The 21,149-nt window shown below is 48.2% G+C and overlaps 1 protein-coding gene across 1 annotated transcript in view; it reads right to left on the reverse strand.

Moving 5' to 3' along the window:
• LOC142585392 (uncharacterized) overlaps positions 1-20,630 on the reverse strand; it is a 36,808-nt gene extending 16,178 nt beyond the window's left edge. The window contains exon 1 of the mRNA XM_075696122.1: positions 19,488-20,630. Within this exon, the coding sequence (XP_075552237.1) occupies positions 19,488-20,194 (707 nt within the window). The 5' untranslated portion in view covers positions 20,195-20,630. The remainder of the gene's footprint in view (positions 1-19,487) is intronic.
• Between the last annotated feature and the right edge of the window lie 519 nt (positions 20,631-21,149).

The raw sequence follows: 21,149 nt of genomic DNA on the forward strand, positions 1-21,149 counted from the left end.
TGGTCGTGGAGTGCTAAAACATGGTCAGAACTACGCCCTATAGGTACAGAACTATTTAGAGACCTATGTGTCTATATTGTAGAACACTACATATACGCTGTGTCAAAATACAGCGGCAGTGATGTCAGTGGTCGCTTCCGGCAGCTGCAGTGGAGCCGTCGCCGGGGTCTGCAATGTGGCCGCCAGCTATTTGCACAGCCCACCAAGTAAGCGCGCTGTGAAGTGCCACAACGCCGATCATCAGCATCGCCAGGATATCTCCTCACTGTCCTTCTATTTCACTAGGAATGATCTTTTCGGACGACTTAATAACGGGCCTGGTTGTAAAACGTTTACGACTGACCAGTCGCCGTTTTCAGGTGCATAATATGACAGCGAGAAAGACCAAATAACACAAATTTCGCAAACGCAAACACCCCTTCGAACTAAGTAGTTCCAACATATTAGCTTTTATAAACCTACGAAGACTGCGAAACGAGCTGAAGGTATCCAAATAAGCGCCGACACACTTAAAACGAAGCTGCCGACAACCGTCACTGGGATTCGGACTTTCCTCCTTTCGCCATGTTGCTCCCAGGAGCTGCGGACGCGCTAGCCACTTGGCTATAGCGCTACAATCACGCCTGGTAATTTGTGCAAGGTTTTGGGCGTTCCACAGACTCCGAGAATGGTGCTGTCCCTGCGCCTATTTCGGAGGCAACGTGTGCATTGCAATGAAGTTATTGAGTACGGTTGTCACCGGCTTTCTTCGATTTGTCGTTCCGGGCTGTCCAGGGGCGGCTTGCGCGAACATTTAATAACGAAAATAATAACGAATTTGGGAACGCCTTCTCAAATCTTCCACAGACAGCGCCTAGTCAGCACAACAACGCGTGCTCAAGTTCGTTATAATTTTCTGTATTGCATATCCGTGCAAGCCATAGAGTTTCTCACTACATTACCTAGAGGGAAATCTGGCGCTGCTGCGCTGTGGTATACATGGGAATGCCGGTATATTGTGGCTTCGGATTGGCATCGTTCTCGGAGAGACAGGACACCTTGAAGACGCGCTTGGCAAGCACCGTTCCGTCTGTCGCAATGATTCATTTTCTACTAAAACAGCACGTGAAAAACTGTTTTGGTTTTATTATGACGCAAAAACATGTTTTGTTTGACTATGAGAACTTGTTATTGCGTGTATAATTATATGTTACGTAAAAAGTATCAGCGGGCCGCTAAAGTTGGAGGACAGACGACAAGGTTCGCGCTCGCTTTGAAACAGTTTGTCGTCTGTTCTTGCTTTTCTCCGCTTGGTCATGCATTGTGGGTGAGTAAAGATGTAATATGCTTGAATGGAAACATTCTATGAAGGTTTCACTTTGAGAATGCGTTATTTGTGTAGCCATAAGCACGTTTTAGACGAAGCCTCGTACAACACCAGCCAACACGAGCCCCGCCGTCACATATACCGTCACTCCCATGACGGCACGGTGCCCCCTTACGAAACTCCCATAGACGGTGGCGCCAGATTTCCCTCTAGGTGTTGCGGCGAGAAACTCTATGGTGAAAGCCGCCCCAGAACTTCCCGAGACGCTGCCCGCGCAACGCTCATTGGCTGAAACCCCCATTGTGACAGCCTGCTGCCGGTGCAGTGAACGAGAGGAGAGAGAGAGACATTTATTTACAGAAAGGCAGAGAGGTCGGCCTGAGCTATAACTTGCTCTGGCCTGCTACTCTACTCTGGGGAAAAGGGACGGGGAGGGAAAGGGCTGATGAATGATGATGGTATAAGGAAGAGATGCGTATATACAAATTCACAGAGTTGTGGTATCTCTAAAGGCGTGCGTCCAGCCCAGTGGCTTGGAGAAAAGCTACAGCGGCTCTTGTGACCAGGGCTGCGCTGGTTGCATTAGGCCAAGGACCTAAAAGAAACTCGTCCGATAGCGGTCTCTCATGGATGTTTGCTATGGAAGAGACAAGTTGCTGTCGTTCTTGCGCGTACGCGGGACACACGCAAAATATATGTTCAAGTGTTTCTGGCACCTCACAGCATTCACAGTTTGGGCTAGTATCACTGGCACCTATCATATTTCTATAACGGTTGGTGAATGCGACACCAAGGCGAATCCGGTGCACCATGCTCGTGTGGTTTCTATTGAATTTTTGAGGCATACGAAATCGCATTTCTTGGTCCCATTTGTGTAATCGCTTGTGTCGTCGATCAGGTTGGGCCCAGTGTTCCAACGTAGAGTTGTGGTTTACGCGACGAAGTAGGGCGTTTGTGTCTGTTCGTGAGAACGGAATGCGTACTTCACAAGCATTATCTAAAGCAGTTTTTGCTTCAGCGTCTGCCTGTTCGTTCCCTATCACGCCACAGTGTGACGGTATCCACTGAAAGGTGACATTGTGGCCATTTCTAGTTGCGTGGTCGAGATACTCTGTAATTTCTATAGCCATAGAATGATACGGGCCCCGTCTGAGGACACAGTCAATCGTTTGCAGAGCTGGCTTGCAATCGCAGAATATCGTCCATGCGTGAGGACGCTCCTCGGAGAGAAATCGAAGTGCTTCCCGGATAGCAACAAGTTCTGCGGCAGTTGATGTTGAGTTATGGTCTAGTTTAAACCGGCGAGCGATGATCATATGTGGAATGACGAAGGCTGCAGTGGAGGCATATGGTGTGACAGAGCCATCGGTATACACATGTACAGTATCTCCGTACTCTGTAGAAATGTGCAACAAGGTGAGTTGCCTGAGGCCAATAGATGCAACGAAAGACTTTTTAGTAATTCCAGGGATCTGCAATGTAACGACAGGTTTAGGCAGAACCCACGGGGGTGTTCTCGGAATACAGGCGGGAGAGAATCTCGACGGCAAAACACTCTGATGCCGCGATATAGTCATTGAAAAGCTGGAACCTGGGTGTGTGGTAGGGAGCGATGACAGAGGATGGTGCCTGTGTCGGGTCAACACGCGGAGGTACATTCGAAGAGGCTCGCAGAGCAAGTACACCCGAATAGGACAAGCACGAGCTTCCGCTATTGTTCCATTGGTTGACGTGCATCGTGGGAGGCCCAAACATGTGCGCAATGCCTGAGCTTGAATGCTCTCGAGCGCGCGCACACAACTAAGTCCCATGCTTGAGAGCGCCGGCATGCTGTACCGTATATACCCTACGAATAGGGCTCGGTACAATTGGAGTAATGACGACTCCGAGGGGCCCCATCTTGTTGCTGCCACGACGCGAAGGACGTGAACAAAAGTCTTCAGCTTTGACTTCAGTGCGGCGAGTCAGGCACCAAGGGAATTGCTTAAGAGGAAGCTTTAGCTCGAGTGCTCCTATCTAAACACATGTAAAAGGAGAATTCGTTTTTCTCGGCAACCACTGCACCAAATCTGACGAGGTTTGTTGCATTTAAAAGACAAACTTAAAATCTAGTGACTGTTGGTTTCGAATTCCTGAGTTAGATCGTCAATTTTTGATTAAAAATTGGCAAAAATCGAAAATTTTCAAAAAACGAAACTATAAAGTTTACAACTCTGTAACTTAACCACTAAAAACGATAATACAATTCTGTGAATTGCATCTAATAGTACATCTAAAGCGGACAAAATTGATATGTTACACATGAATATAAAAAATTTAATCATAGAGAAATACAACTTTTGCAAAACCGTTGTAACCAACGTAACAAATTCACGTAAGATGTAAAATGACATATTAAATTTGTCCGCTTTGAATGATCTAATGGATGCCGTTTACAGCACCGCGATATCAGTTCTTGGTGCATAGCTATCAATTTATAAACTTCGTGCTTCTATATTTTCAAACGGTCAAATATTTGAAAATCGTTTTAGGAAAATTCAAGCCCTAAATCGAAATTCCGCTCCCAACAGTCACTAGAATTTAAATTTCTCTTTCAAATGCGACAAATTTCATCAAAATCGGTCCAGGGGTTATCTCATAAAAACGTTTTTGCGTTTTACATGTATTTGAATAGGCCGCCTCGGAGTTGGGCCCGAGCTAAAGCTTCCTCTTAAGTGTGGTAATGCGTCACGTGACGGCCTTCGTCGTACGCCTGGCGGACACGAGAGTACATCGCGACTCTCCGAACCTCGTGCGGCTTCTACCACCGTATGAAGGCCGCTTACGTGGACTACCAATGCCGATAGTTGCCGCGCCAGTGTAAACAGGATGTACCGCCTTAAATCAAGTAAAGAATGCAGGAAAAAAGCTAAAGCTCAGTCGGAATGCACCTTGGAAAACAGACAGCGTGCCGGCGGCAATCACCCACGGCTCTGATCATTCTGGAATCCAAAGACCTATACCTGTTGAAGTGGCCTTCTATCAGCCACTTCCTTGGCAGAGCCTTTCTCCGCAGCTTGTCGCTTCTTTTTCCTTTATTTTTCTAACATTTGCTTGACGTTTCTTATCAGGCAGCGCCTTCTATATCTCGGAGGAATGCTATTACCCCAAGGTTCGTGCCAAGGTCTTCGCTGCATGTGTAGAAGCTGGAATACAGAAGCGCGCTCGTAACTTCGTCCGCATGGTAAAGTGACGAAAAATACGCAATCAAAGCAACAGAGGAATGCATTCGCTGAAGCGTCCGACCAGTGAACCACTCTCATACGAATGATATATTAGGCCGCCTATAGATTGCCTGTCCGTTGTTTGGAGAAAAGCGGAAGAGCTCAGAACAAATTCAGCGACAAAACAAATATGAAGTTTTAGAACAGGAGCACGAGGATAGCATATAAGTATAATGAATGAGACCTTAAAAATAATATCGAATGAAATGTGGGGTACATCATACAAAGACAGAAAACAGGCCATCTGTTAGAAGTAACCAAAAAACCTAAATATCCGCTTCAGGCGCCCAGTTAAGTCTGCCCACTGAAAATTTAATTTAACCACATTTCTTACATCTTCAGAATCAGTAAAAGCGTGCGCGCAGATGTAAAACAGATCTTAAGAATTTTTAATCCTTAAGATTGTCGTCCCGCGCAGCGTGCAATCTCGCGCAATGTTTTTAAGTTTATGTGCTATACACGGGACAAAACTTTAACGCGCACGCATTGTTTGTGCTCACTCACAACGCCGTTCACAAGATGCGCCGAGAAACGCAAAAAACAGCAGCGGTTCACGCCAATACGCCAGTCGAGACACCGACGTACTCGGGTCACGAGGGCGAAGGCTGTGTTCGACGTTCGACGAAGGAAGAGTGGCGCGGTGAGTTTGCGAAGAGAGCAGCACGACGCGAAAGAAAGTGGTAAGGTTGACCGTCATTTGTCGGTTTGGCTCCCACGCCTTTGACCTAGAGAGCATGTGCTGATGCATGACCGAGAGAGCACGTGCTCTCTTGCGCGCCTGCTCTGTAACACAGTAAAAAATACAATAGATGAAGGGAAGATTCTTGGCAGCTGTATTTCCAAGCATTTGAGCGTGAAAGTGACGGCAGGTCGCACTATTATTGCGAAACAATACTACTTTAGGTCGCACTTCAGCCCGTTTTGTGGCGAGGCGGTGGTAGGCACCATTGACCTTTAGCGTGACGTCACTCCACGTGACCTAGAGTGACGTCACACCAGCTGTGTAAAAACGGGGCCCCATCTCACGCCGTCGCCAGGCGAGGCGGTAGCCACCAACAGCGGCCTAACTCCCGCTCCTCTCACCAGGGGCGCTACGGTCGGTGTGACGTCACACCAGCTGTGTAAAAACCACGACCTACTGTATAAACAGTAGGTCGTGGTAAAAACGGGGCCCCATCTCACGATAGTGTACACTCCTCTGTGTACACTATTGCTTCGCGATCACCAGGCTTAACCAAGCGAAGCCACGGCCGTTTCCTTTTTTTTTTTTTTTGTAAGGCGTGCATCACGACATACAGCACATGGTACCCAATCGAATCATGCTTTTATCACGAACAAACTTTTTTATTTGTTTTCTTTACTATGGCTCTTGTTTTCTCCTTGGTCATGCCGATAGAAACGTCTCGTTTCAACGACGCCAGTAACTTGTCAAAAATAATAAAAACACGATCGTTCAAGTGGAGATTGGTTTTTTTTTTTTTTGCGATGGTAGGTAACACAGCAGTGCCGGTTGCTCAAGTCTGGGAGAGTTCTTTTTTTTTTTTTTTTATGGCCCGGATATCGTGATCGTAAAGTCGGGCGACCCGTTTCTGAGAGCTACATGACTGTACACGCACTTCTCCTCATTTCCAGCATACCAGAGACTTCGAGAAATGCCAAAATAATTAATCCGTAAGAAAGGATACAGTTAAAGAACTCCAGAATTACAAGCAGCTTTCGTTCGCCATTTTACAGAATGCTCGCAGAGGTAACTTTCGAACGTTTGATTGTTCCTTTCTTCTTTTGTGATATTCCTTAACTGAGTGGGAACCCGCCGTGGTTGCTCAGTGGCTATGGTGTTGGGCTGCTGAGCACGTGGTCGCGGGGTCGAATCCCGGCCACGGCGGCCGCATTTCGATGGGGGCGAAATGCGAAAACACCCGTGTACTTGGATTTAGGCGCACGCTAAAGAACCCCAAGTGGTCAAAATTTCCGGAGTCCTCCACTACCGCGCGCCTCATGATCAGAAAGTGGTTTTGGCACGTAAAACCCCGTAATTAAATGAATTATTAGCTCAGTGGGAATTTATTGCTTTGATCATTTTATGATAAGCAGCTATTCGTTAGCGCATTTTTCTCGCACTTTCGTATAACAAACAGCTACATTAAAAAAAATATCCCGTGCTGCGCACGACCTTGCGATAAAGGCGCGAAGGGCGCATGCGCATTTATGTTGCGCAACGACCGTATAGAACCTGGCGAGCTGGCTCGATCTTCGCGCGACATCACGAGCACAGATAGAAGCGTTATCGCTCCACATGTGTAAATGGTTCCCGGCCACACAGGCCGAGCAAAGCCATGGCATTGTGTACCGACACTGTGCGATGTGGCAAGTTCGAGGGACAGCGTGCAGAAAACAATGAAACCTCGTTCGGAACGAAGGACAACTGCGAACCAACATGCCGTTCGTGGCCTGCGTCCAAGGTCTGTGTCCTTATAACGTTGGCAAAATATTGGCAGCTCGATGCAAAGAGAGAGAGAGAGAGAGAGAGCGGGGCATGAAAGGGCAGGGAGGTTGACCAGGAGGACGTGTGGTCGATACCCTGGGCGGGGGAGAGGGTATGAGAAAGGGAAAGAAAGAAGGCTAATACAGAGAGAGAGAGAGGTGCTGCCACGTGAGCGGATGGCCAAAACTGTGAAACTAGACGGAAGAACGCGAACGCACTGGAAGAATCCAGAGCTAGTGACAGCAGAATGCTATAAATGAAAGCGGAAGTAAGACGGTATTTAACTCTAGATAAAAAGGCATCCTGGTGCAAACACCATGGCGTGCCCGCTGCGTGTTTCTGCATGCGATAGATGTATCCCAATATTAAAGATAAAGGGTTCGAAAGAAAAACGATAATTTCAACTGACGAAGCTTGGCTTAGCAGCGGGAAGCGTCAGACATTTTTGTGATAATCGATTAACCGATTATTATTTAACACGTTTCACTAGTTAACATTTAAGCTAAATACCTTAGCGTGCACGTCATATTTACAAAATACGAAGTCAACCAGTACTCAAAGCGTGGCATCTTCCTAGGAACTCAGAGCCTCGCACCAGTTTCGAGAAACACATAAATATCTTAAAATCTGCAGCGAAGTGCACTTGTACGACAGTATTCTGCCGTACAGCATCTGAGGCCTGGTCGTCATAGAAGACGCAATGTGCATTCTTCCATTGTTGAATTCTCGGAATTAAATGACAATACCATGGAACTGTCATTGCTTAACGTCGTTCATTGTGTTTGGTACACGTATATCTTCTGAGGTTAAGTTTCTGAGCAGGAAAAGAAATGGGTAAGTAGATTTATTATACACAGTGATCATCTTTAAGTTTTATGGAATTTTTAAAAACAGCCTGCTGCAGGTAACATAATTCTAGCCCTTGAGCTGGATTATTCAGATTGGCGGACAATACTTCCACGAGAAATCGAAATACACATTCAACTAATTAACCAAAATGCACTAATTAACTTCATTATTAGATACATTCCGGCGCCCATTTTGATTTAGGAATGGTAGCCGTAGAGTTTGCGAGGCATATCCACTTGGAATGAGCTTATAGAATGACGCCAGTTTGGAGATATGCGTCATCAAAATTGCCGTAAGAATGCACTGTTGTTCCGCTTACTTTTTTAACAAAACGCTCGTTCATGCATTGAAGCACAAAAGTAACTGGTACGCCAATGTAGTTCGTTCCACACTATGGGAAATAACGTCTCGAAACTGATGTCATCCTGGAAATTAATTTCAAGTCTTGCAAGCTAACCGGCTGCAATTCGTCAATTGCAATATGTGCCGCAAATTTATAAATTGGGAAGCAATTAGTTATTTTCTGTTAACTAGCTGAATATGTATTTCGATTCCTCGTGCTAGTAAAGCCCGCCTCTTCGAGTAATCCCGCTCGAGGACAAGAATTATGCCATCTGCCACAGTCAATTTTTAAGAATTCCATAAAACTTAAATTTGATCAACCTTCACAACTATTTTCTTAAAATTCAATATCTCTGTTTTGCCCTCAGTGCATGGCTGATAACTCAAGATGATGATGTGCAGAGCTAACAAAGGCAAAGACAAAAGAACGCTTACATAGTACAAGTACAATCTACACAACATTGCCGTTACATTTCAGTCATGTGCTCTCTGCAAGATACAAGGCAACAACGCTATTCAGTTCTGATAAGTAAGTGGAGTAAGGCCGCAAAGTAAGTACTTGCGAGGCTAAAAAAAATATTCCTTTACTGTATTTCATTGAGGTACGTCACAAAATATCTGCCGTTGAGACAAAGATTGCGCGCTTGGTCAACGCTCTGCTGTTACTGGAAATCCATCTCTGGAAAAATTTACGCGGCGCACCAAGATCAGAGGGAATGATTTTTTTTCTTTAATGCGGGAGGAACCGTTGTCAAAACTGAGCGAAAGTTAAATGTTATGTACGATGCCACTACGCATTGTGCTGCGTTGTCGCCGTGCTTCACGAGATTCGTTAGACCGGAATAAATTCAAGTTCCAGATTCAAACCATTAGAGATTCAAAACATTCATTAGACCAGAATATCAAGGAACGTAAGTGTGTCGTGTGCGTGCGTGCGTGTGTTGTGTATGTGTTGTGTATGTGTTGTGTATATGTTGTGTATGTGTTGTGTATGTGTGTGTTGTGTGTGTGCGCGCGCGGAGAGGGGGGTGGGGCGTCGGCACGCGCCCAGTGGTGCACGGGCATAAACAGTATGCATCGAGCATTGAAAACACTTCAAACTGTACCGCGGCCTTTCTTGAGGGCGCGCTGGCTTCGCACGCAGATCCTCCGTGCCGGCCTTGCAGCGATAAGGTATGCGCTAGCCCTGCGCGTATAAGCACGACAGCCATTGACATCCGTCGGAGTTTACACGCACATTGTGCAGCGAGCGTTTCTCGTAGAAGCGAGAGAAAAAGGAAGAAAGGAAGAGCGTGGCCGCTAATGCAGCATCGACACGACGTTCTTGATTTGTCGTTATTCTTCGTTAAATGGAGATTTTTACGCCCTCCGCGGAAGAAACACTGACAAGAGTCGCAGAGTGTCCTAAATAATTTGCTGTAGTACTTGAGTATGGATCGTTGGTGCACTAGTAAGTACTTTATCTTATAGAAGAAACGGCAAAAACGAGAATCACGCGTATGGCTAGACAACGCATCCCTGTTGTTCTGTTTATATAGTGTTACTCGTCGTCTTGTGTTGCTTAATTTCTTTCGAGATGAAATATAATAGCTGTTTCTATAAAGCAGTTTCGGTTTACCCACCCAGCAGCTGGACGTGTCACGACGTCATGATACGGCAGAAAGCGTGCGCAGCATACTTGTTTATTTTCTTATAAGCGACGTCATCGCACCTACCCTTATTGCTACACGACGTCAGTAAAATTTGCTGTGTGTCGCGTCGTCATGATACTGTCGATAACGCCAGATCCTGCATTTACAGGTTGACCTCAGCATACCAAATCTCAATATATATATATATATATATATATATATATATATATATATATATATATATATATTCACAGGGAGCGGCAGAGAGGGAGGTCGCGTGAGGATCACGCCAACTCGACCGTTTGGGCGCGGGAGATTCAAATTGAGCAGCAACAAAGAGACCTTCGGTGGCAATTTTCGAAGCAGCAAAGTGAGATTATGATGGCGAATAGAAAAACGGCGATAGGCTTCCAGGTGAATAATTTTTTGGTCTTAATCGGCTTAATGTTTTCCCTTCGTGTCCCCTTCGATTAGCATACTTCTCCCCTCTCCTCAGTTCTAGACTTCTACATCCCATCAGCTTCACGTTACGCGCACTCGAGTAGACGGGACCGGGTGGCTTCGTCTACCCAACCATGCATATGACGCTAACGCGAGTCAGCGCGGAAGGCCAGTGTCTATGGTCAGTGTATATGACATAGCGCTGCTGAGCACGAGGTCGCGGGTTCGATACCCGGCGCGGGGCGCCCGCATTCCGATGGAGACGGAATGCAAAAAAAAAAGAAATAAAAGAAAATGAGGGAAGAAAGAAACGCTCAAGTAGGCCGTGCTTGTGGTGCAAGTTAAAGAACCGCGGGTTGTCAAAGTTGACCCGCAGTCACGCCCTACGGCGTCCCTCGCGACCCATTGTGAAATTTCGTGGCGTCATAAGCACCACGATGCAAATTAACATAGGCCAGTGCGCGCATGCGCGCGCGCTGTCTTGTTCCGCGCGTTGTTTTCCCGCGACCACGACCAGCGCAATTGCTCGCGACCGACGCGTGCCCCGCGCACACTCGACTCGAGCCGGTCGACACCGCGGCCTGTTGCCGGCCGACAGCACTTTCTGGAGTGCGAGCGACGAAGTGTCGCGCGTTGCGCGCCTATCAGCTGCCGCTGCCGCCGCGACCAGACCGGCCGTGCGACTCAGCTTATTGGTTCTGTGCGGCGAACACACGAGCAGTGTACAACGGCCGTGCAGCCAAGCTAAAGCCGCCAACGCTATAACCCTTCGGGCGATACAAGGCGAAGGACACCTAGTACTTAAATGATATTGCGCGACATAAAAAACGACACGGACGTGAAAGAAGACGACACACCAAGCGCAAACTTTCAACAGGTTGAAAGTTTGCGCTTGGTGTGTCGTCTTATTTCACGTCCGTGTCGTTTTTTATGTCGCGCAATATCATTTAAGCAATGGATTACCAACTTGCCCGGAATGCTGCTCTCATTAAGTTCACACCTAGTACGTACAATATGTAGAGAACACGTCGAGGAGGCTCGCGGCAGCTGTGAATGGGGACTCGCTCTCAGTACTTACCGAGCCCAGAATACAAGGAAGGCCCGAACGAACGGCACGGCAGGAGAAAGGACGAAGCGAATGCACTGCCTATAACCGAAGATCAAAAATGAATGAAGAAGATTTCGCAAGGCGATAGGGAGGAGCAGGCGATTAATATCGTTTATCAATGGGCGAACGATAGCCCTCAAAGCTATTTGAAAAAAAAAAAAAGAACCGTTCCAGCGAGGGCTCGGGGCAGTTCACCGCATAATTGCTTACGCTGGCGGGAGATCCCACGAGCATCATACTAAGAAGGCTCGTTAGTAGGGCAAGGTGGAATACAGCGGTTCAGATTGTAAGCGGTATTTGAATTACCGACTACCAAGCCCGCATGAACTTTGACTTCTAACTGGGAGTGTACATAAAGCACAAGACGACTACGAATAGTCGTTACCCCATGAACTATGCACACAGACACCATTCCCCTTCCCATGCCGGATACTTTCCCTTGGTTCCCAGTGGTTTCCCACAAGGCCACCGCTGTGGTTTCTGAACGGTGGCGTGGACGGACCTATCAACAGCCGAAATCCCGCGAAGTCATGTAGCGCCGTAAAGTGCAGCTCCATTACTGCACCATCGCGGACTATTTAGCCCTATTTCAGATACAGTTCCGTTCTGATGCAAGATCAGTCAGCCAGTTCCTTCTCGAATCCTGCACACTACCTCTGCCGCAAAGCACAGTGGGCCGCGTCGGCATTGCCATAACATTTCTCCACAGCTGCCTGCACTCTCCCGAGCCGAATAAATACTTAATGCGCTGAGCTCGGAGGCCACAGCACGAGTAGGGAAAACGGCTTCCCCTCTTACCTCTGTCCTACCGCCGTCAGCCGGAACCAACCGCATTTTTACACGCATTCCGGCTGGCAAGTCGGCTAGCAAGGCAGGCCTGACTAAACGCGACCCGACGCCCATTCACCTCGACATGCTAACGTTCGAATGAACCCAGTGACCTGAATCAATGTAAGAGCAACGCAAAAAAGAAAAAAAACACAGTTGGGCTAAGAAAACACATGTGGAAAAGGCTGCCGTCTTCCCCGTGCGTGTGCATGAGTCTTTTAGCACTGTTGTTGTGTTCGTTCCCGATGAACCAACCAGCTCTATAGTGAGTACGCTACCGGTGGCCTGATGAGTCAATGTGATGCAGGTGGCGGTCCAACTCATCCCGACTTTGTCAAGCCCGTCTAAGCTCCGCTAGTGCATGTTATTAATACGGTCAAGTCACAGGCACCTATGTGCTCGGTCTCATTTACTGCGCACAATGCAGCAACGTCATCAACTAGAGAAGAGAGCCAGAAGGGCTTCTCATATATAGGCTGCCTTTCAACGACCTTCGCGCGACGCGGTTTGTATGCGGAAGCTTCACGGAGCGACTATTAGCGCACAATTGGCTAGCCGCCATCCCTTCTCGGGAAGACGCTGTCGGTTCTCGTCGCTGATCAGTTAGCACGAGCCCTATAGTCAGCACTGCGCCACAAGCGGTGGGTGAGACGGAGTGAACGCATGAACGTTACAGAGAACAATAGAGGGCAATCGGGAAGGGAGTGCGACGACTGCTGATTGCAATCATGCGAGACACGGGGCTCTTCGACACCTGGTGACACACCCCTGAGCTCAACTCGCAGAAGGCTCAGTCTATGTTTGCCAGCCTATAGCTCCGCCTGCAACAACAACAACAACAGACGGACAATCAGGAAATTCCACTCAGAACAGCGTCCGCGTTGGAATCCCGCACCAGCGTAAGGGAACAGGCTAATGCGAGTATGAAAGGGAGAGAGCCTGTTCCAATCCAAACAATTGTACCAAACCTGGTCCAAAAGAGTTCAGCCGGAGTTCCAATGCAAGTGCAGCAACACCACAGAGAAACTTGAAAGTGGCCCTCGCAAGTCGCTTATAGCGCACACAAAACTACGGCGATGTTGTCGCGTCGGACTGCGCTACGCATACCAGGCCGTGCTGTGCACTCGAGGCTCGTGGCTGAAGGCGACTCCAACGCAAAAGGTCACGTGGCGACGCTACACGCGAGCTCGAGCGATCGCCGCCCTGACTGGCCGCGTTACGCTTCTCCAGAGACGACATCGTTGCTGCTTCAATTACGAGTGCTTTTTGTTTTGAAAACCGTACTATAATTCGCTGTAGCAGGTCAGCATTTTACGAGTATTCCAGCTTCTAAGGCGAACGCCACAATATATATATATATATATATATATATATATATATATATATATATATATATATATATATATATATATATACACATAGTCATATCATAAGAAGCCAACAAACACAAGGACAACATAGGGGAAATCACTTGTGCTTATTAAATGAAATAAAGAAACTATAAATTAATGGAAATTAAAGTGGATGAAAAAACAACTTGCCGCAGGTGGGAACCGAACCCACAACCTTTGCATTTCGCGTGCGATGCTCTACCAATTGAGCTACCCCGGCGCTGTTTCCCCATCCACTTTCTTGTTAGGTATTTATGTGTCCTAGTAGAACCCTGGGAGTGTTAGCCAGCGCCCCCACACTTATATATATATATATATATATATATATATATATATATATATATATATATATATATATATATATATATATATATATATATATAGTACTGAACTAGGGACACATTCAGAGATGTTACCGAGACACTCGCGCGATCGTGAGAAGGGACTACCATTATTGCAATTGGAGAATGGTTCGATGAACCGAATTGCTGGATCACGCGGCTGCGACTGCCGCTATCGCCAAACGGAGGGTACACGGAACGTAGCTCCCTATGATCAGCGATTATTGCCTCACCAGTCTTTTTTTTTTTTTTGTAAGCTCTAAATAGAAGCTCTCCCATCACGCATGCTGTCCTTATCGCACTGCGTTGTTTCGCTTCTCGCATAATGCGCAGGCAATTCGATCGACGGCGGACCTTCGCATCTGCGCTTCGCTAGCGCAGTCCTTGAGCCGGGAGCGCGTCACTCTCCAGTAGAGGTCGTACCTGAAGCACAATGCAGTTAGCGCGCCCAAAGTACTATTTATAGCAGACCTCGAAATATATAAGCTGGGAGGTACTGAGTTCACGCGGTGTGCTCATTGTAAACGTACCTGTCGGCCCGTTGCTATAGGCTCATGTTGTAAGGTGCGTGCGAGCCTATTATCATTCACATTCAGTATAGCTCTACGACGCGCAACATGCGCGTACTTGCTCAATTTAGGCGTCTCAAAGGCTATGACCGAACTTCCAGGTTTGCTCGGTCATTTTCGTGTGCTTCGTTACATCTGACGAAGCAGTGTACATTTACGTGCGTTGAATCATGCAGTTTGAAATTTCCCCCACTTCAGTGTATAAAAAGCATCACGATTGATTGATTGATTGATTGATTGATTGATTGATTGATTGATTGATTGATTGATTGATTGATTGATTGATTGATTGATTGATTGATTGATTCGATCAACTGACTGACTGACTGAATGACTGACTGACTGACGAGGGACGCCGCGTGCATTGGAGTGATCCGCTTGAATTTCGACCACCTGCGGGTATACCTGAAAGCACAGCTCAAAATGACGGCATCCAAGGCCGGGTATCCAAACCGCGACCTTGCGCTCAGCTCCACAACGCCGCAGTCGCTGAGGCATTATCGCCGCACAATTTCACTTGCTCGTACAACTCTAACTGCACAGCGCACAAAACAGGAGCGGCCGGCATGCACACTCGAGATGCCAACGCCTCCAGTTCCCACACGTGTATACCACACGAGTAATACGCAAGAGTCGAGGCATATATACGAACAAGCGGCGCTGCATGAACCATTGCGTGACTTCGAACAATATGGGGCATATACCTGTTCCCAGGAGAAAGTGCGGAAAACAAACGAAAAAGGTCAAGTACCCGCCGAACGCTTATCGGCGGCACGCCATACAGCGCGACGCCAGCGTGGTTTTCGAGGAGGGGGGCTCCCTCTGCTCAAGACGCCGCGGTTTGGCCCGGCACCGATCGCCGCGTGAGAAACGAAAGCGCTATCGTGCGCACGTTGCACTGAGCACAGCGAAAGCTAAGAACGGAACGAGGACTGCGTTTCTTTTCTTTCTTTCTTTTGGCCAACTATGCGCGGCAGAGCTATCGCCATCGTGATCGATCCCGTCTGTTCCTCTTTGCCGGACGACAACAGGCGTTAACGCACGCTGTTCCCGTGGGAAATGTTCCTCGCGTGTTCTCGTGATTTCAAATTACGACCTGTGTGGGCTCTGTTCACAAACAGGGACACTCGCACACGTAATGTGGGAATGCACCTCGCTCCCGTTCTCTCATACCACCCCCCCCCCCCCCCCCGTCAGCAGCGAGACTGACTGGACAGCCTGGCTGAGGTGCGGGGACGTCGACCGACTGCTTGAATTGGTGGACTGGGCGGAAAAGGCCAAGCAGGCCCAGGGCCTTATTTGAGCCCGATCCCTCAGCCACCTCCCCTTTCCCCTTCCCACTTTCAATAAAGATGACCACTACCACCACCACCAAATTTAACGCGTTATTCGGGAGCGACATACGGGCTCCAACACTATTTCGCGTGGAATGGTCAAAGCTCACACTCGAGTGCGGGGAAGCGCTTATAAAACAAACATTATTCCTAGCTCTCTTTCTCCACACAATTTCCGTACGAATAACACGGAAAACATACGGAAATACAAGAATGGACACAAATTCGTTTAGTAACGATGTGGCGGTAATGTCCGCAACTCGAGCGTATACAGTGTTGTCGCAACTTCGTGGAATTAAAAGCGAGCAAACGACTTACGACTAACAGTTCAGGCATTAGTTTTCAAGAATTGTGCACTAGGTCGTCGCATAAACACAGGCGGGGTATACGGCGCAAAAACATAATCAGATGCACAGAGTTTCGTAGAGTCACTAGAGCGAACTGTAGCGCTAGTGTCTACAGGAACTGCAAGCACGCCAGTTCAGCCAGCATGGAAATGATGGGTATAGTACATGGATTTGTCTCAACTTCGTCCTTCTGGCTTTAACTGGCTTCGTGAGCGCAGAGTGACCATCTTTAAGAAAGCGTTATACATAATTCAAGAAACATTATTAAAATGGTCCCACGGAAGGATTCGAACAGAGGACCTCTAGCACAGAGACCCGATATTGAAACCATTACGCCACGAACACAAGGACAAGCGGAACCATTACAATTAGCAGTGATTGTGCGTGCTTGCCGAGTCCTATCACCTTCTGCATTAAAACAAGTTGACTCGCCATCCCAGCCCTACGAAAGCGGATGTCCAGCGCAGCTGTTGTAAAACCACCACTACAACTGCTGAGGGGGGTATGCAATGCTTTGTTGATGGTTCGGGTGCTTGTTTTGAGCTTCTTCTTTATTGAAACGCACGCTGTTCTGTGTGTTGTATGCGTGATTCCAATGAATGCATGCACTGTCCGTTTCGCTTTGCTGAGTGCTTGTAGCCTCTGTATTACGAGGGAGATGAGCCATTGCATTCTTTTACTTGCCCGGGGGGGGAGGGGGGGGGTACAGCCATTCGACATGATGGTAATTTCTGCTCACGGTCGGACACGAAACATGCCGACCATCGAAAGAATAACAGCTTCGCTGTAAAAAAAAAAAAAAACAATGTGTAAACTGCTTTGAAATTTAGGCCAATTTAGGCCCAGATAAAGCGCAATAAACGAAGCCCCAAGGCACGAAGATCAGACAAATCCGCGTACAACCCATCATTACCGTGGTGGCTGAACGATCGCAGCGCCAGAGTTGACTGTAAGTGACTGTATGAAACTCTATATGGTCAGCTACTTGAAAGAAACCTGTGACGCGAGGAAGAAGCCCGACAAGAACAACAACATGGGCTCGCTAAGTTTTAAAAAAAAGTCAGAACCAGGTTTCTACGTTTCGCTGCCCAAACCGTTCTCTGGTTCACAACTCGATAGCAGGCTACGGTGGGGGCCTTGTCGTGGATCAAGCCCACCACCATAACATGTCTGCCACCTTCTGAGTTGCAGCGTTTCGTCTATAGTGGTGGTCTGATTAGCTAGTTTGTTTGCTAGTTTTTGTATTTTCAGACGCAGTTTTTCGCCAATGACGGTATAGCAATGATGATTCCCTACCCATGTCGTCTTAGTGTTTCAAAAGCATTAGGGAGTTTTAGATATTTCCCACCCAATGATCAGGCTCGCAAACCTCCGAACATACAAGCGAACGCAAGGAGAGTACTATAGATAACGCAAAGGGGCTTACAGTAGAGTTTGGGTTTTTGCGTACGCAAAGCTGCTTGGCCGCGATATTTTTAAAACTCTCTATTATGGTCAAGGGACCTGTATTGCGGCCCGCCACCGTGACTTTTTCATCGCCATTGTGAAAAAATGTGGGCCCCGAAACGTCGCGAATGTGTAATTTGTTATTATTGAATTTCACGTGTGAATGCATAATTTTACTGAACATCTGAAAACAAGCTCGCGTTAGCTTTCTGGGGAAGCCATTGATTGGAGGATTTTAGCATTCCACAGCACGCACGACAGCTATACACCAAGTTACAAGAGACTCGTGTGGGCCACAATAGACGAAAACATAATAGGTTCTCGTTGTATGCGACACACCACAAGACATGAAAGCACAATTATGTTTTTGTTGTCGATAGGAAGCACAAGTCTTTACAGTTGGAAAATATTGGATCTCCTGAAAAGCCCGTTAGGCTAGCTGCTCTCTGTTTTACAGCGACGGGCATAGACGCTTGTTCCGTGTAATGTCGAAACATTTAGGGAACGGGTGGCAACGATAGCCGACTTTTCAACTCGCACATGCTTGCTCTACTACAGAAAATACGGTGTATAGCGAGGTTGCCGTAGTATTTTCCCACACCGTTTCTTCTCACAAGATTAACAGTTCTCTAAAGCTATTCGCGCAAGGAAACGACAGAGTGCATCAAATTTGCATTCTTCTCAGCACATGTACGGGAAGTATTTTCTCTCAGCTACCAATCTAAAGCAGGAACGAATATACGGAGCAAAATGGATATGGCGTGAAATGAGAATTTGCCTTGAATTTGTCGATTATCATTACAATTTTTGTTTCTGTTGTAAACGGGCACTCACATGCTGTATATCCAAAAAACAGACATTGAGTAACGACTCACGAAAGGCTGCAACGAGTTCCAGATTGTCAGGTAACTGACGGCTAACAACTCGAAGGCGTTAGGAAAAAAGGAGCCGCCGATACTTCGAAAAATACAATATGAGGCCAAATCGCGAAGAAGTGAATGATCACGAGGGCATTGAAACGTACTCATACTACACCGTTAAATTTTCAAATCCGAATTTAAGCGCGAGAGTGACGTGAAAGGTGAACTCAGATACCGTCCTTGATTTTCGCTTATTTTTGAGTGGGTATAACCCAGAGGATCTGCAGCACACGACAGTGTTCCGACCGCAGTATCAACCGGAAGTCAGAAAACTAGCCATAGTTGTACGACGGATTGACAAAAGAACCTATAGCAGCAAGAAGGCTAAGGTTCAAGCAACAACGACTGAACCCCACGTGATGATCTTGAACATTAACGTTGTTTCTGTGTGATGCGTCCCGTGGTGGGTGAAAGACAATGGCCATTAGCCATAAGTGAACAAGGTAATTGGGCAGGAAAACGGAGTTCTCCATTGAATTCAGCAGCACTACGTAAAGCAAGGACTGGAATGAGAGTAAGCACGGGATCGTCAGTTACCAACGCTTATGTGGACCCTTACCGACTTGACCAATTCGTATAATTTATTATTGCCGAGCACGATTTCGTGATTGATGCGTAGTTTCGTTTCTGCAGGGCGGCAGCATCTCGCGAGCAGTCGATTGCAACTTTGCCGGAATTCAACACTTAGCTCATCTGCAAACACTTTGATTTGATCACGGTGATATATTTTTTTTCGTCTAGAGTCTATAGTGCTGCGTACACGCCCTCTATACAGACCCGCATGCATATAGTCCTCCGACCTATGAAGGACGTGTTGTTACACCGGTCCCTCATCGGCTCAGCGGTCAACAAGCAACGTTTCTTCCATCACGGACAACGTACGCACCTGAGGGAAAGGACGGTTAGACTGGTCGCCGGCGTCGGGAAGACGTTCCTGGTGATCTTCTCCAACCTGGTGAACGATATCTCCAGATCCCGAATCTCCAGACCCAGGAAGGCGCCTTCGTCGACGTGCTCGAGGCTGCCGCCCTGCACCATGACGTGCGTGAGGCTCTTGGGCATGAGCGAGAAGCTCTTGTCCAGCCTGGGGAAGTCCGACGAGAAGACGAACAGCCGCTGGACGTTCTTCAGGCGTCCCAGGGCGCTCCAGTGCAGCTGCTCGAGCCCCTTGGCGCGCTTTATCTCGATCATGGCCAGGGTGTCGTCGAAGCCGTCGAACAGGTTGCTCGCGTTGCAGACGTTCGTGAAGTCGGCCATGTACGTGTACAGCTCGGTCACGCGCACGCCGCTGAACACGTCCGAGGGCGCGTCCTTGAGGTTGTACTTGGACAGCTCGAACTCGAACACGGACGAGCCGCGAAGCGCGCTCAGCGCGCTCTTGAGCGCCCGCCGGTCCACGTCCTTGCACTCGACGCGCTCGTAGTTGTGGTAGCTGAAGCAACTGCAAGGCCGCAGCAAGTCCTTCTTGGGACAGGCCGTGCCCACGGGCTCGACGCCCGGGCCGAGCGCCAGCTGGAGGAACACGAGCAGGGGCAGCCGCAGCGTGGCCAGGGTAGCAACAGGACGGCCCGATCTCCGGGAGTGGGAAGCCATGAGTGTATACACGGTAAAGGCGGATGTAGTTTTCCTGATGTAGATAGCGGGCTGGCCAGCACGCCGCGTCTGTAGAAGTTGCCGTCCTCGAAGCTACTGCCTCGCCGCCACCGTGCTACCGCCGCTGCTGCTGCTGCCGCTGTTCCGGGGCACAGCCTTTCTGCTGCCGCCTGCGGTTGCTGTCACAGCCGGGACCGAAAAGAAGCGCCAACGAGGTTCGAGGAGAGGAGCGCTGGCGGCGGGCCTCGCTGATAGTGACTCCACAGTCTCACCTGCTGCTGCTGCTGCTGCTGCTCTCTGGACGTCACCTTCCTTCTCCTCTCTATCTCTTTTTGCTCTTTCCAAAATTCTTTTGATGCATTATTCTTTTTTTTTGCTACCGTACCACCCAACGCGAAACCTCGGATGCGCGACCGGCGGGACGGCGAGCGTGTCGCCCCCGATGTCCAGACCGGGAATTAACATCGCCGAGCGCTCCGATAAGCGACAACCGAATTTCGCAGATACGACACCAGGTAGCGGAAGATTGCGGACGCACGGGAGTCCACTCCAGAGTCGCGTGGAACGAGCCCGATAAAGAGAGGACGGGCACGTCGCGTCTCCTTTTGTTACTTGTTCCCGGCACCCGATGTCTTGCCGCATGCTCCTGTCGGACAAGAGAGAGAGAGAGAAAAAAAGCAGGAGCGGCACCAGCAAGCCTCAGAGCGTGCCTGAGATAAATGCTTCCCACGGGCTGTTCGTATACTACTAGCGTACCCTCCACCGTTCGTGTGTCGCGGACGTGCCCAATTAGCGTCCTATGCAGAACCTGCTCGCGATGCCGCGTGCTGCAGGAGTTTTGGCAGTCAGAACTGGTTCTCTGTAGGGAAAGGTCGAGGTCTTATTTATCGTTACTCTCTTTTTCTTTTTTTTGCCCCGTTATCGTCAACTCCTTGTTGCGTCGTGTGTCCCATAT

The sequence above is a fragment of the Dermacentor variabilis genome, chromosome 6, assembly GCF_050947875.1.
Source record: "Dermacentor variabilis isolate Ectoservices chromosome 6, ASM5094787v1, whole genome shotgun sequence".
NCBI classification, from domain to species: Eukaryota; Metazoa; Arthropoda; class Arachnida; order Ixodida; family Ixodidae; genus Dermacentor; species Dermacentor variabilis.